Source organism: Vanessa cardui, chromosome 30 (genome assembly GCF_905220365.1).
Source record: "Vanessa cardui chromosome 30, ilVanCard2.1, whole genome shotgun sequence".
Classification (NCBI taxonomy): domain Eukaryota; kingdom Metazoa; phylum Arthropoda; class Insecta; order Lepidoptera; family Nymphalidae; genus Vanessa; species Vanessa cardui.
Genome location: NC_061152.1, coordinates 846,488 through 860,862, shown reverse-complemented (window position 1 = coordinate 860,862; position 14,375 = coordinate 846,488). Strand labels below are relative to the sequence as shown.

Below are 14,375 nucleotides of genomic sequence, written 5' to 3'. Positions count from 1 at the left end.
GTTAGAACGCATCTTTACCGATGATTGCGGGTTCAAACCCAGGCAAGCACCGCTATATATATGTGCTTAATTTGTGTTTATAATTTGTGTTTATAATTCATCTCGTGCTCGGTGAAGGAAAACATCGTGAAGAATACTGCATTCCACAAACCCGCATTGGAACAGCGCGATGGAATGTTTTAAACCCTCTCCTTAACGAGAGAGGAGGCCTTAGTATTTCCACAGTAGTGGGAAATACAGGCTGTTACTTTTACTTTACTTTTTTTTATTATATATATATCTCAAAAAATGTTTGGGTATGTCTTTACTGAAATGTTTTGGTCTCTTATGGTCGATTGTGTGTCGCAGGCGTCGCGTGCACGCCGGCCTGTCGGAGGTGGATCGCAAGCTGATGGCGATGTACCGGCGCCTGCCCGACGTGCACCGGCGACAGCTGCAGCTCTACCGGAAGCAGAAGAGGCTGTCCACGGTGAGACCTTGGAAATGGTGTACCTTTATAGTCTCCTCTGTTCAAAGATTAGTCATGAGAATATTGCTGGGCTGATGTTGAGGATAATGATAAGGAATAGGTTGGCAGACGAGCATATGGGCCACCTGATGGTAAGTGGTCACCATCACCCATAGACAATGACGCTGTAAGAAATATTAACTATTCCTTACATCGTCAATGCGCCACCAACCTTGGGAACTGAGATGTTATGTCCCTTGTGCCTGTAGTTACATTGGCTCACTCACCCTTCAAACTGGAACACAACAATAGTGAGTATTGTTGTTTGGCGGTAGAATAACTGGTGAGTGGGTGGTACCTACCCAGACGGGCTTGCACAAAGCCCTACCATCCAGTAGAACCACTGACTGGTTCACGATTTATTAACGAGACGCTACAATTATACGGACTGTGACGCACTTGATAGACACTCCGTTTCACATATGCAATGCTTCGACTTTTATACATGATATATGCCAAAGAATATGAGATACACAGATGTGAAATCAAGAATCATAAATCTATCCAGTTTCAAGAAGTTTTTACCTAAAAACCGTATAAATAGTCGAAGTCAAAAATCTTTATTCAATTAAGAAGTGATTACACTTTCTTATTGATAGTCAAATATATAACACCGGTTAGGAATTAAAGCCTCAGACCTGAGAAGAACCGGCGAAAGAAACTCGGCGGGAATATTTTTTTTAATAGAATGTTACACATACAATAACAGACGTATCTTTGTTATTTGCAACGGTAGCAATTATACTAGGATTGATTAGTCAAGTATTACGGACTTGGTCCTTCGAGCCGGATGTCAAGTTAACGACCCGGGACCACGAGTAGCGGTTAGTACAGAGCGCCCCGCAGGTGTGCACACAGCTGGTGGTTTGATTAGTCGATTAAGTATCATACTTGGTCCTTCGAGCCGGATGTGACGTACCGAGCGGCCGCAGGTGTGCACACAGCTGGTGGTTTGATTAGTCGATTGAGTATCATACTTGGTCCTTCGAGCCGGATGTGACGTGCAGCGCGCCCGCAGGTGTGCACACAGCTGGTGGTTTGATTAGTCGATTGAGTATCATACTTGGTCCTTCGAGCCGGATGTGACGTGCAGCGCGCCCGCAGGTGTGCACACAGCTGGTGGTTTGATTAGTCTATTAAGTATTACGGACTTGGTCCTTCGAGCCGGATGTGACGTACCGAGCGGCCGCAGGTGTGCACGCAGCTGGTGGGCGGGCCGGCGCCGGCGCCGCCGCCGCCCGGCTCGCCGCCGCCCGCGCCGGCGCACGCGCCGTGCCGGCTGCTCTGCCCCGAGTACCACCTGCAGCGCTTCAAGGAGGTGCGCCGCAAGGTCATGCACATGCGCGACCAGCAGCTCTACTACCACCGCCTGCGCATGTGGCTAGAGGACCAGTTGCGCCAGGAGCGGGAGAGGTACTGATACTGAGCATTAGAGAGTGGCCCGTAATGTTGTAGATCAAACTCAAACTCAAACTCAAATTCCTTTATTCAATATAGAAGCATCACACTTACTTGAAATAAAACAAGCTATAACGGATTTCAATCGCGTATATTAATTATTTTTGACATCCCGACGTTTCGAGCACTTTACAGTGTTCGTGGTTACGGGTAGACTGCGTAATCAACATCATCATCAACATCAACAGCCTGTAAATTCCCACTGCCTGGCTAAAGGCCTCCTCTCCCTCTGAGGAGAAGGTTTGGAACATATTCCACCACCATGTTCCAATGCGGATCGGTGGAATACACATGTGGCAGAATTTCTATGAAATTTGTCACACGCAGGTTTCCTCGCGATGTTTTCCTTCACCGCTGAGCACGAGATGAATTATACTACTACTACGTAATATACGCGAATTTATATACGCAAAATTAATATACGCGATTCAAATCCGTTATAGCTAGTTTTATTCCAATGTGTAATCGTGAAAATTTAAGACAACATTATCACAATTACTTATTGATCGTCAAATAAACACGACCACCGGTTCGGATAAAGGAACACCCTGACCGGAGAAGAACCGGCGAAAGTATTCCTGTTTGTCTGTGTGTTCAAGGTCAAACCACTGAACCGAATCTGACCAGCCCCAATTACTTAAAGTTACTGTACCCTTCCCATTTATGTCAATACTATGATCCTCAAAGGTTGCCTGGAAGAGATCGCTGCTTAGCGATAAGGCCGCCTGTTGCACCTCATGCAACGTTTGTGTAACGAAAGTGTTATTTTTAGTTTTAAGATTGGGTGCAATAAAGAATAAATATATTACAATTCCTTTCCAGCTTACCAGATTGCAACGTGACTGATCTACCGAAAAGGAAACGACGCAATCTGAGTCCGAAATTACAGAAAATGGCGTCGGCGCCGAAACGAAAATTAAAACCTCAGCTTTCCCCAGCGATCATAAAACCCCATAAAATATTACAAATGCTCAAAAGTAAAGTTTCCCACCACAACCAAGACATCAAGTCCCCCTACAAAGAAATAGATAGCGCGAAATCAGAGGCGGAACCTCCGGAAGCGTTCCCGTTAGACAAGGAAGACAATATAAGCGATACGGAAACGATAGTAGGCGAGAGGGAGACGGGTGATATATGCAAGGAGATGAAGGAATGCCTCGCCAAATTCGCTAACTTTGCGCTGAACAGTCCAGAGAGTACGAAGGATGATTACGATGTCCAAACAGAGTTGGAAGGCAAGTATCCGGACTCAGTCAGTCCGCCGTTGCAGGAAATGTCCCCCACCACGACAGAACCGATACCCGTTTACACGCAAAAGTCACAAAGGATAATAGCCGTTAATAAGATATTCAATAAAGACGATAAGGCTATAGACTTCCAGTCTCAAGTGCCGGATATAAACGCACCACTCAACGCGAGAGTGAGAGGTGCAAACGAAACGAAAGAGATAGATAACAGCGAAGAGAGAGAAGAAGATGACGTCGACGTTTTCAAATATGTGATATTCGGTCTGAAAATTAAAAAAGCAATGGAGGAATGTCAGAATATAATCAATTCGTACAACAAGGACGCAAAGCAGAGAGATGATGACGAGCCACCGACTTTGGAACAGATAGTCGAAGTCATGCTCACCCTGGACAAGAATTCAGCAGAATTCCTCGAGAAGATGGACGCTGACGATCCAATAGATATGAACGTAGCTATGTCGAAATTGTCAGAGCTAGTCGAGAATATGCCGCAAACGTTGGCGAATATGCCGGAAATAGCGTCGAAGCTATCCGAATTTGCGAACGCGAGCGCCGAGTTGCCGGAATTCGCGTCCATTATGAACAGTCTGCCGGATGTGAACAGCGACGCTCAGTTGACGCCGGAAACGCTGAAACAGATCCGTGAATTGAAACTCTCGAAACGCGACAACATTAAAGTAACTAAGAACACTGCCAAACGTAAAATAAACCGTAGATATAAGACAGACGACGATGTTTTCGAATTCGAAGGCATCACGGAAATACTGAAAGACGAAAATGATTTACAGAATATCGTAAAGAATAAGGATGATTTCAAAGACTTTCTGTTTTCGACGTCAGCTCAAGTAGTTATCAATAAAGCCTTCGATTATCTGAAGCAGAATAAGAGTCCGGAGCTTTCGAAGTTTCTCGAGGAAGGCAAAGAGCTGTTGTTTTTGCCGCGCAATAGTTTGAATTCGGAAATGTATTCGAAAGCATCGACTCTCTTCGACAATTCGGTTAAGGATGCGTTGAGTATGAACGAATTGAGAGATATCGTCAAATCCAGGTTCAATTCCTGGAAGCACAACGTTGCGACCAAGTTAAAGAGCATACCTATCGATATATTAGAGAATGAAATCGAGGTTATGTTAGATAAGTTTTACACATCGATACAAGACCTCGCTTCCAAACAGTGCAACAGTGAAAGCGATAAGATAATTCAAAAGATTGACGAATTAAATAGAAGCAACGACGACTCAGATAACGAAGGGTGTTCAGCGTCGAAGGAAACTCTTAAGCAAATAAATAAATTGCTCAGCACGTTCGCTGGCAACACTCTAGACTTGCTGATAGTTAAATTGTCCAAAATGTCCGACGATAAAAAATCGGCCGTGAAAAGTCTAAAGTTCAAGTATTTGGATGTCGTCCGCCGCTGTGCTGAGTCCCAGCAGCTCGTGACCTGGATATTCCTCGATCCAGAAATAGCGATAAATGTTATCCAGGAATTGACGGGATTGGAGGTTAGGAAATTGGACAATGCTCCGGATTTTTCGACGATGTCAAACGATAGGAAGAGAGATTACTTCATGAATCGTTTGAAGGAAACTAATAGACAGTATATGGAGACGTTACCTAAGAAAGGCTTGACGGGAGACGAGTGGCTCGTGATGCTGTATCGATTGGAACAACTGGAGGACATGTTAAGAGACTCCTTCAACAAAATGGCGCCGCAAACGAAAGTCGTGCAGAATCAAGCGAGCGAAGCGGAGATCCTAGCAGCGCGGGGTCTGAGCAAGATCATCGGCAAAGCGAACGTCAGGATCGTCAAGAAGACCGGCCCGGAAGCGCCGAAACCGGTCCCGGTCAAGAAGGAGGAAATACCTCCCAACAACGACGAGGACGATAAGAGGTGCAAGAGTTACGCTCTGCTGGCGAAATGCGAAGCGGTGCTGACTTCGAAGGGTGAAAAATCCCTATTAGATAGTTTCAACGCCATAAAATCCTACATAACCCAAGGCCTCCCCGTCCCGGAAACCCATAAAAAGCACGTGATCACGATATGTTCAAGCATAGATGCAAAGCTACTGGACATAGAGGAAACGCTGAAAACGGATGATGGTGAAGCGGATTCGAAGGATAAGAACGATCCATCCGTTGTTGGATCCCAGAATCGTTTGGTGGCGAAGTATTCGGCGCAAGCGCTGAGGAATGCGAAGCAGACTCTGAACGCGGTCGCCTTCAGGAATATGTCGAGGAACGGTCAGACCAAGTCTGAGAGTGACGTCTGCGATACCCCTAAGAACACATGCAAGTGGACCAACGATTGCGTCTGCGACGCCTGCAAGGATACAGATGTGTCGTCGGTGTGTCTGGGCGATATGGTCAAGTGTTATGATGATAAGAACAAGATTGTGGATGATAAGAGGAAGGAGAAGAAGGTGGTCCAGAAACCGAAGCAGCCGCCCAAGGCCTGCGAGAATGGTAATCATCAGCAGCATGTATGTAAAGGTGAGTTACACACACACACACACACACACATGGACATCCAAATTATATTTATACTAATATTATAAATGTGAAAGTAAATTTGTCTATCTGTCGAACCGATAGGCTATTTGACAATGCGAAAAATAAATTGTGAATTGTTGTAATCAGTGTAGATTATGAGTTTAAAATGGTTGTTTAATAACGAAAGTTGAAAATAATACTTAATTTATTGAAAAATCCATAAATAAAAAGGCATTTTTTTTAAACGTTTGTCAAGTGACACAAAACGCTCCTGATTGGCCGGGCTTATGATGAAGTCACTTTCTTGTTAACCTTGCTTTTCTACTATATGTATCACAGATTAAAATACAGGAAAGTGACGTCACCAACCACATAGCAGCGCCATATTGTCTAAGTAGCGTTATCGCGCGCTATTTAAATTTTTGATATTGATATTTTTGATATTTTTCGGCAAATATGTACTAGAAATAAAAAAACACAACTTTTACTGGGTCCCTTAACCTCTACTAAATAGTATAAAATGGATTTTAAAAACCAGTCAAATAGCCTATTTTGATGAAATTTGGTATGAAGCAAGCTTGTGCTCCAAGAATAGATATAGGCCTTTTTTCCCTAACATATGACAACTAGTTAATTATAAATGAACTATATAATGTGTAAATAATTAAACCGACTTCAAAATTAGAAACTACTGAACTAATAATAAAAAATATCTATGATAGTACTAGATCGATTTTAATGAAACTTAGTTTAGATTTAAAATTATCATCTCAATACGACTTTTAGTCATCGAGAAATTCGTTGATAAATATACAAACTTACACAAGTAAATTAAGCACACTTGCTTGGAAGCCTAAATGGATCACCACACTCAAATGTAATTAAATACTGAACAGAATTTGATGAAATTTGGTATGAAGCAAATTTGAACTCTTAAGAAAGGACATAGGCTACTTTTTTGCCTATCACATGACACCTCGAACCGTTTGGTTAAAACCGACGATTGTGGGTTCAAACCCAGGCAAGCATCACTATATATATGTGCTTAATTTGTGTTTATAATTCATCTCGTGCTCGGTTAAGGAAAACATCGTGAGGGAAACTTGCATGTGTCTAATTACATCAATTTCCATCCTCTCCGTAATGGGAGAGGACGTATTAGTCCAGCTAGCTTTGGGTAATTTACAGGCTGTTACTTTAAAACAGCTCTATAAAGCGAGCGGAGTCGTAGGCGATAGCTAGTGAGAAGTAAATCATTGTTTGTATTTCCCAGTCGGTCACGGCACCTGTGCTGGCGAGGGTCCTGCCGACCAGCCCTGTAACTGCTGCTATTGTACCGTATTTGGACATGCGGTGAGTATACTGACACAACTCAGGTGTAGCATCGGCAAATTCAATAAAACCAATGGAAACAGCTCCTATCGCGCCACTCGACGCTATTCGTCGCTATAGATTCCCGCGTCAGTTCGACCCGAGACAGCGAGTGCGTGTGAAGCGACGCGTCGAATTGACGAATATATTAGGTCGTGTGATATTACACGTTACTGCGTTTGTGTAAAGATCATATTTACACAAGAAATAAATATTGATAATTTGGTAGAGCGTACTCAATTCGGATGTGATCGGTTTTACGAATTTTGCCGATGCTACGTACTATAACTCCTCCTCTTCATATGCCTTCCAAACTCAATTCGTCCTCAGTAATTACTCGTTAGTCTAGTGGCTCGTGAGGCTGCAGATCTCGAGGTCCTAGGTTCAAATCCCGGGTTGTGCACTTGGCTATTCCTTTATTCAATACAAAATTGCAGTTACATATTGATTGTTAAATTAAAAGCCCCGAAAAGACCGACAATGTGATTATTATATATATAGATATACTCTATTTCAACTAAAAATGGGAGAAAGCCAAACGAATAACATCTGACAGCGAATCGACGCGATGTCATTGGTCGAGAGCTTGATTAATCTCTGATATTCTCTATGGATTTGCGTATATACATTTTTAAAGACACTATTGTCTTAGGTTCGTGGTGACCACTTTACAATCAGCCCACCTACTTGATCGTTCGCATACTTATACAGAGTACTCCTGCCATTGGTACTTAATTCGAAAATTTATTTGGGTTTTTATTGACTGTAGGAATTGTACCGTCAGGAAAAAAATACCCCGTACAAGAGTACCGACGACGGAAACTTTATTTTTTTAACAATTATTAATTTTGTAAATTAACAAGGAATATTCTACTGAATAGAGCTGAGATGGCCCAGTGGTTAGAACGCGTGCATTAAACCGATAATTGCGGGTTCAAACCCAGGCCAGCACCACAATATATATATGTGCTTAATTCGTGTTTATAATTCATCTCGTGCTCGGTTAAGGAAAACATCGCGAGGAAACCTGCATGTGTCTAATTTCATCGAAATACTGCCACGTGTGGTGGACAACGTTTCCAAACGCTCTCCTTAATGGAAGAGGTCTTAGCACAGCAGTGGGAAGTTCTTTTTTTTATGGTATAGTTTGGCTGACGAGCATATGGGCCACCTGATGGTAAGTGGTCACCATCACCCATAGACAATGACGCTGTAAGAAATATTGACTATTCCATACATCGTCAATGCGCCACCAAACTTGGGAACTAAGATTTTATGTCCCTTGTGCCTGTAGTTACACTGGCTCACTCACCCTTCAGACCGGAACACAACAATACTGAGTACTGTTGTTTGGCGGTAGAATAACTGGTGAGTGGGTGGTACCTACCCAGACGGGCTTGCACAAAGCCCTACCACCAAGTAAAAGTTCACGGGTTGTTGCTTTATTCTATAGTATATGTGTGACGTGTAATTGTTGTAATTCCAGCCGCCATTAACGACACCGGTGCCTCGTAACTTCAACGAGACAAGAGAAAGATTACGGTCTATATTAAATAAGAAGAAACAGAAATGCAAAACGAATGTACGTATAACTTTATTATTAATAACCGCGCGTGGTTCGCACTTGAAAGAATTAACCGATAACCATACCAACCAACTCATACAAATCAGTGTGTTATAGTTTCGATAAGTAGGTTGTTTGATCCCGGAAATAATTAATTGACAAACGATATAAAAAGTGTGATATAGAATCGATAAATACAAATTCAGTATATATGTATGATATATGTAGTATCGATAGATGGTTTGTTCGATCCTGTATTCGAACTGAAGACCTTGGCGATCTGCAGACTCATTAGCTAGTGTAATTTCAGTAGTTCGGGATGACCAAAATAATATTATCGTTTTACAATGATGCCCCAATCTCGTCGTCCAATCGTCCAATTGTTTTCTAATGACAGCTCAATCATATTTAAAATAAGAAATAGTGTTACATGCCAGCATTAAATGCTATGCCGTATAAAATAATATTAATTACAGTTTTACAAATTATTGATCAATTAATTAAAGTAATAATTGTATATAATAAAGTAAATTGAATGGCCCCTGCTATATTAATAATATGCATCCCCCCCTTTGTAAATTTTTTATTCAAGTTTACTTATCTTTATATAATAAAACGTTTTTGTATCTTTGATGTATTAATCTAGAATACTAGATATATTTAAATTGATGTGGATGGATATAGAGGTAGAGGACGATATTGTAAGATGACGTCAGATCGGGAAGTATGGTAGATATAACTTGGTGGTAGGGCTTTGTGCAAAGCCCATCTGGGAAGGTACCACCCACTCATCAGTTATTCTACCGCCAAACAACAGTTCTCAGTATTATGTGTTCCGGTTTGAAATGTGAGTGTGTTAGTGTAACTACAGGCACAAGAGACATGACATCTTAGTTCCCAAGGTTGCTGGTGCATTGAAGATGTGAGGAATAGTTAATATTTCTTAGTGTCATTGTCTATGGGCGACCAATTATAATCAGGTGGTCCATGGGCTCGTCCGCCAACCTATACCATAAAAGACATGCTGCGCCGACCCCAAGTAAATTGGGATTAGGATTGGAGGATGATGATGCTGATTCAAATCTCTAGTCAATGTTGTTTGTGATCGTGTTTGCAGGGAGAAGTTGAGTCTACCCCGGAGCGGTCGCCTCCCCAACTCCCATCGGCGCCGCAGACCCCCCAAGCACCACTGACTCCGCAGCAATCTTCAACGCCACCAGTAAGTACACAGAGAATAGATACATTACTGATTTCATTACTTCAGAATTTTAAGTATTGTCAATTGCTAAAACATTATTTTTTTGAATTTCGAACGGATTCGAAAAAAAAGGATAATAATACATTTTTTGAAATTCGAACAGATTCGAAAAAACAATCTTCCTTTGAAAAACATCACAGCGTAAAGAAGGGAGCTAATAATATTTTTTTTGAAATTCGAACGAATTCTAATAAAAAATCCGTTTAAAAGACTTCACACAAAGATACTGTTCTCTCCTAATCGTAAATGAATTATTTATTTGCTGTCCTGCTCGCACTGTTTGCAACTATATTACGTCACAACTCAGATGTAGCGTCGGCAAAATCACATCCGAATTAAGTGCGCTATCCCATTTCCTATCCCTATTTCTCATGTGATTATTTTAGAGAACTATACCATTATATTTAGTCCCTAATTTATTTTTCTTTATGAAGTGGAGTTAAGCGGGAGACAAATAATAGTCATTGTTTGTTGCGGTATTTTACTTGGCGTGTTCACATTATGACTTCTTAATACTAACTGTATACAGACTGAATATTCAATGAATACTCCATACACATTTCGTATTGCATGCACTTTTATAGGCACATTTTACTTGGTGGTAGGGCTTTGTGCAAGCCCGTCTGGGTAGGTACCACCCACTCATCAGTTATTCTACCGCCAAACAACAGTACTCAGTATTGTTGTGTTCCGGTCTGAAGGGTGAGTGAGCCAGTGTAACTACAGGCACAAGGGACATAACATCTTAGTTCCCAAGGTTGGTGGCACATTGACGATGTAAGAAATAGTTAATAATTCTTACAACGTTAATGTCTATGTGCGATGGTGACCACTTACCATCAGGTGGCCCATATGCTCGTCCGCCAACCTATACCATAAAAAAAAAAAAACATTTTGTCAAGTAGTGTTTGTTACATATATTATACACTACACACACTACTACAATTATTGTGTCCCTTCAATTATGAATTGAAATTTACAGGCTGATGTTGATTCACAGGCTCTTCCAAAGACTCTCCCGCCGACGCTGACACCTGCGCAGGCGCAACAGAAGCGACAGGCGATCGAGAACCAACAGAAACAATTAGCTGACAAAATGGCGAAGATGGTCGTCACTGAGAAACCGGAAATTAAACCAAAGGTATAGATTTTATTAAATTAATCTACTCTCTCTTTCTCTCTACTGAGAAACAGTCTGGGTTTATTACCCCCCTGAGGATATCCCCACCACAAACACAACTATCTAAATATACGACATTAGAGAATTTGGCCACAGTTAATTGTCTTAAAACTGTAATTAGAATCTAATTCTAGAAAATCCGAAGGAGTTTTGTTAAATTAAAAAATCATTTCGTTCAGAGTTTTGCCTTAGTTAATGATGAGTGTTTTGACATCTACAATTTTAAATCAAAATAGATTATGAGAGAATAGAGGAAGTAGATTCGAACGAGAAGAACCGGCAAGAAACTAAGGTAAAAATGAATATAGAGTCTTATTATAGAAACGGGTACACTTTTTTTTTCTCACTGGAAAAATGCATTACGCGCTTTCCCCTCGTGATGGAAAGTGGGGGGGGGGGGGCGTGGCACCAGGCAAGCACCGCTGATTCATGTGCTTAATTTGTCTTTATAATTCATCTCGTGCTCAGCGCTGAAGGAAAACATCGTGAGGAAACCTGCATGTGACAAATTTCATAGAAATTCTGCCACATGTGTATTCCACCAACCCGCATTCTCCTCAAAGGGAGAGGAGGCCTTTTGCCCAGCAGTGGGAATATACAGGCTGTTGTTGTTAATTATAACTGGTTCATGGTATATGGTATTAGTTGCAGGCGCTCCAGCGGTCGATTCCCGTTCAAGTAAATTTGCAGGCAGCTTTGAAGGCAGAGGGGAAAGTGAACGCAAACGCTATGGAACAAATAAGATTACAGGTATTATAATCACTACATGTTATAAAACAAAGTCTGTTTTGTTATTGTTTTTATGGAATAGGTTGGCGGACGAGCATACGGGCCACCTGATGGTAAGTGGTCATCATCACCCATAGACAGTGACGCTGTAAGAAATATTAACTATTCCTTACATCGTCAATGCGCCACCGACCTTGGGAACTAAGATGCTATGTCCCTTGTGCCTGTAGTTACACTGGCTCACTCACCCTTCAAACCGCAACACAACAATACTGAGTACTGTTATTTGGCGGTAGAATAACTGATGAGTGGGTGGTACCTACCCAGACGGGCTTGCACAAAGCCCTACCACCAAGAAAAGAAAAAAGTCGCTTACAGTGCTTAAAAGTCGCTGTCTGTATATATGTATGCTTAGATCTTTGAAATTACGCGACGGATTTTGATGCGGTTCGTTTTTATTGATAGAGTTGATAAGAGGAAGGTTTTGTCAATAATACATGGATAATATAGTAAAGAAACGCTGATAATTTTAGATGTTTCTAATGTGATGTCGTTAAACAAATTCTGTAGTATATTTAGTATCAGTATTGCACCCGTGCGAACCCGGGGCGTGTCACTAGTGTAGTATAAAACAAAGTCGCTTCTCGCTGTCTGCCAGTGTGTATGCTTATATCTTTAAAACTATGCAAAGAATTTTGATGCGATTATGCATATGTAAAATATATACATAATATGGTATAGAAACACTGATAATTTTAGAGGTTTCTAATGTGATGTCGTAAATAAACAATTTTTTGAGCTTACATTGCAAACGTTGGCTGAACCCTACGATAGGTCATAACAGGCTATTTGACAATGAGAAAAATAAATACTTTTGTAAACTTTGCTTTTCTACTATATGTACCACAGATTAAAATACAGCAAAGTGACGTCACCGACCCCATTGCGGCGCCATATTGTCCAAGTAGCGTTTTCGAGCGTTATTTAAAAATGGAATTTTTAATATGATATTATTCGGCAAATATGTTCTAGAAATAAAAAAATCAACTTTCACTGAGTTCCTTAACTCCTACTTAATAACATAAAAGGGATTTTTTAATGTTCTATAGTATAGTGAAACCGTAAAAAAGTCTGGCGTATGTTAAAAATTGAGCTAATGCAGATAAATTTAAAATTCCAGCACTACAAACAACAGCAGCAGGCTCAGATGCAACAGATGCAGCAGCAGCAAGCACAACAACAGCAACAACAACAACAACAACAACAACAGCAACAGCAGAACAAACCGGAACCAATATACGACTTGCCGATACACAACAAACCAACTCTAACGCCGGAACAGCAACAGCAAATCAGAGAACAACAGGTGTGTTTAGCTGAATTAAAGTTATTTTTTTTTAATTTAAGCACAGATAACTTTTAAATAAACAAATTAAAAACTCTTTTATTCGATATACAAGAATGATAATTATTTATTGTCTGTCAAACTTAACACTGCCGCTGGTTTAAAATTAAAATCAAATTAAACTTTATTCAAGTGGGCTTTTACAAGCACTTTTGAATCGTCATTTAAGTGAAGCTACCGCCGGTTCGGAAAGTAGATTCTGCCCAGAAGAACCGGCGAGAAACTCAGTAGTTGCTCTTTTTTTCAACAATTACAAAAATACGGACATTTGTTCAATGCAATTTATATATTTGTCTGGATAGCTAGTTTATGTGTGAAAGCACGCCTTGCAACTCGCTAATTGTATAGCAACCTTTTGCACACAAGCGTTCCTTAACATTTTTTTTTAATTTGGCAAGAGAAGCATTTCGAACGCTTTTGATCTCCTGTTGTAGAACCCTATGAATTTTTGAATAACTCTTTTTAGTATATAATATAAGATAAATATACTTTATTGTACACCGAACAAAAAAAAAACAAGAAGCAACACAACAAAATAGAAAACACGGTACAAAAGGCGGTCTTATCGCTAAAAGAGCGATCTCTTCCAGACAACCTTTGGATAGAGGACATTGAATACTCTAAGAAAAGGGTTCGGAGGTGTACACCTTTTAGCTAAATCATATATACACAAACATAACATACATACATACGATTAATACATTAATACATATAATATAGTATGCTAAACTGTGAAAAAAAAAAACATTAAAATTATTTTTTTTTTTTTTGAAAATTAACAGCAAGAAAGGCACGACGCGCTGATACGACAACGTCAGATGCAGCTCCATAAACAGCACCACATGCAACAACAGCAGCAGCTGCAGAAGGAATATCAGATGAAACAACAGCAGAAACAATTATTGAAACAACAACAACAACAGCAACAACAACAACAACAACAACAGCAGATGCGGCAGAGTCGACAGCAACAGAACACGGCTTCGATATCGAGTAGAGATACAAGCGTCTTCTCAACGAGTTCTGGATGTTCAGGGTGAGATTCGAATCGAAATAATAACTAATATTACAAACCTTTATGGTCGAGTGGTGTGTACACCGGTTTCCATGGTTACGCCACTCTGAGGTCCCGGGTTCGATATAGATTACCATTAGTTGTCTACGT

At 40.7% G+C, this 14,375-nt stretch overlaps 1 protein-coding gene across 1 annotated transcript in view; it reads left to right on the top strand.

Annotated features, from left to right (window-relative positions):
* LOC124542294 overlaps nt 1-14,375 on the top strand; it is a 49,051-nt gene that overhangs the window by 20,495 nt on the left and 14,181 nt on the right. The window contains exons 19-28 of the mRNA XM_047120258.1: nt 349-469; nt 1,701-1,921; nt 2,789-5,703; nt 6,977-7,056; nt 8,561-8,656; nt 9,756-9,857; nt 10,897-11,037; nt 11,722-11,826; nt 12,986-13,171; nt 13,993-14,246. Of these exons, the coding sequence (XP_046976214.1) occupies nt 349-469; nt 1,701-1,921; nt 2,789-5,703; nt 6,977-7,056; nt 8,561-8,656; nt 9,756-9,857; nt 10,897-11,037; nt 11,722-11,826; nt 12,986-13,171; nt 13,993-14,246 (4,221 nt within the window). The remainder of the gene's footprint in view (nt 1-348; nt 470-1,700; nt 1,922-2,788; nt 5,704-6,976; nt 7,057-8,560; nt 8,657-9,755; nt 9,858-10,896; nt 11,038-11,721; nt 11,827-12,985; nt 13,172-13,992; nt 14,247-14,375) is intronic.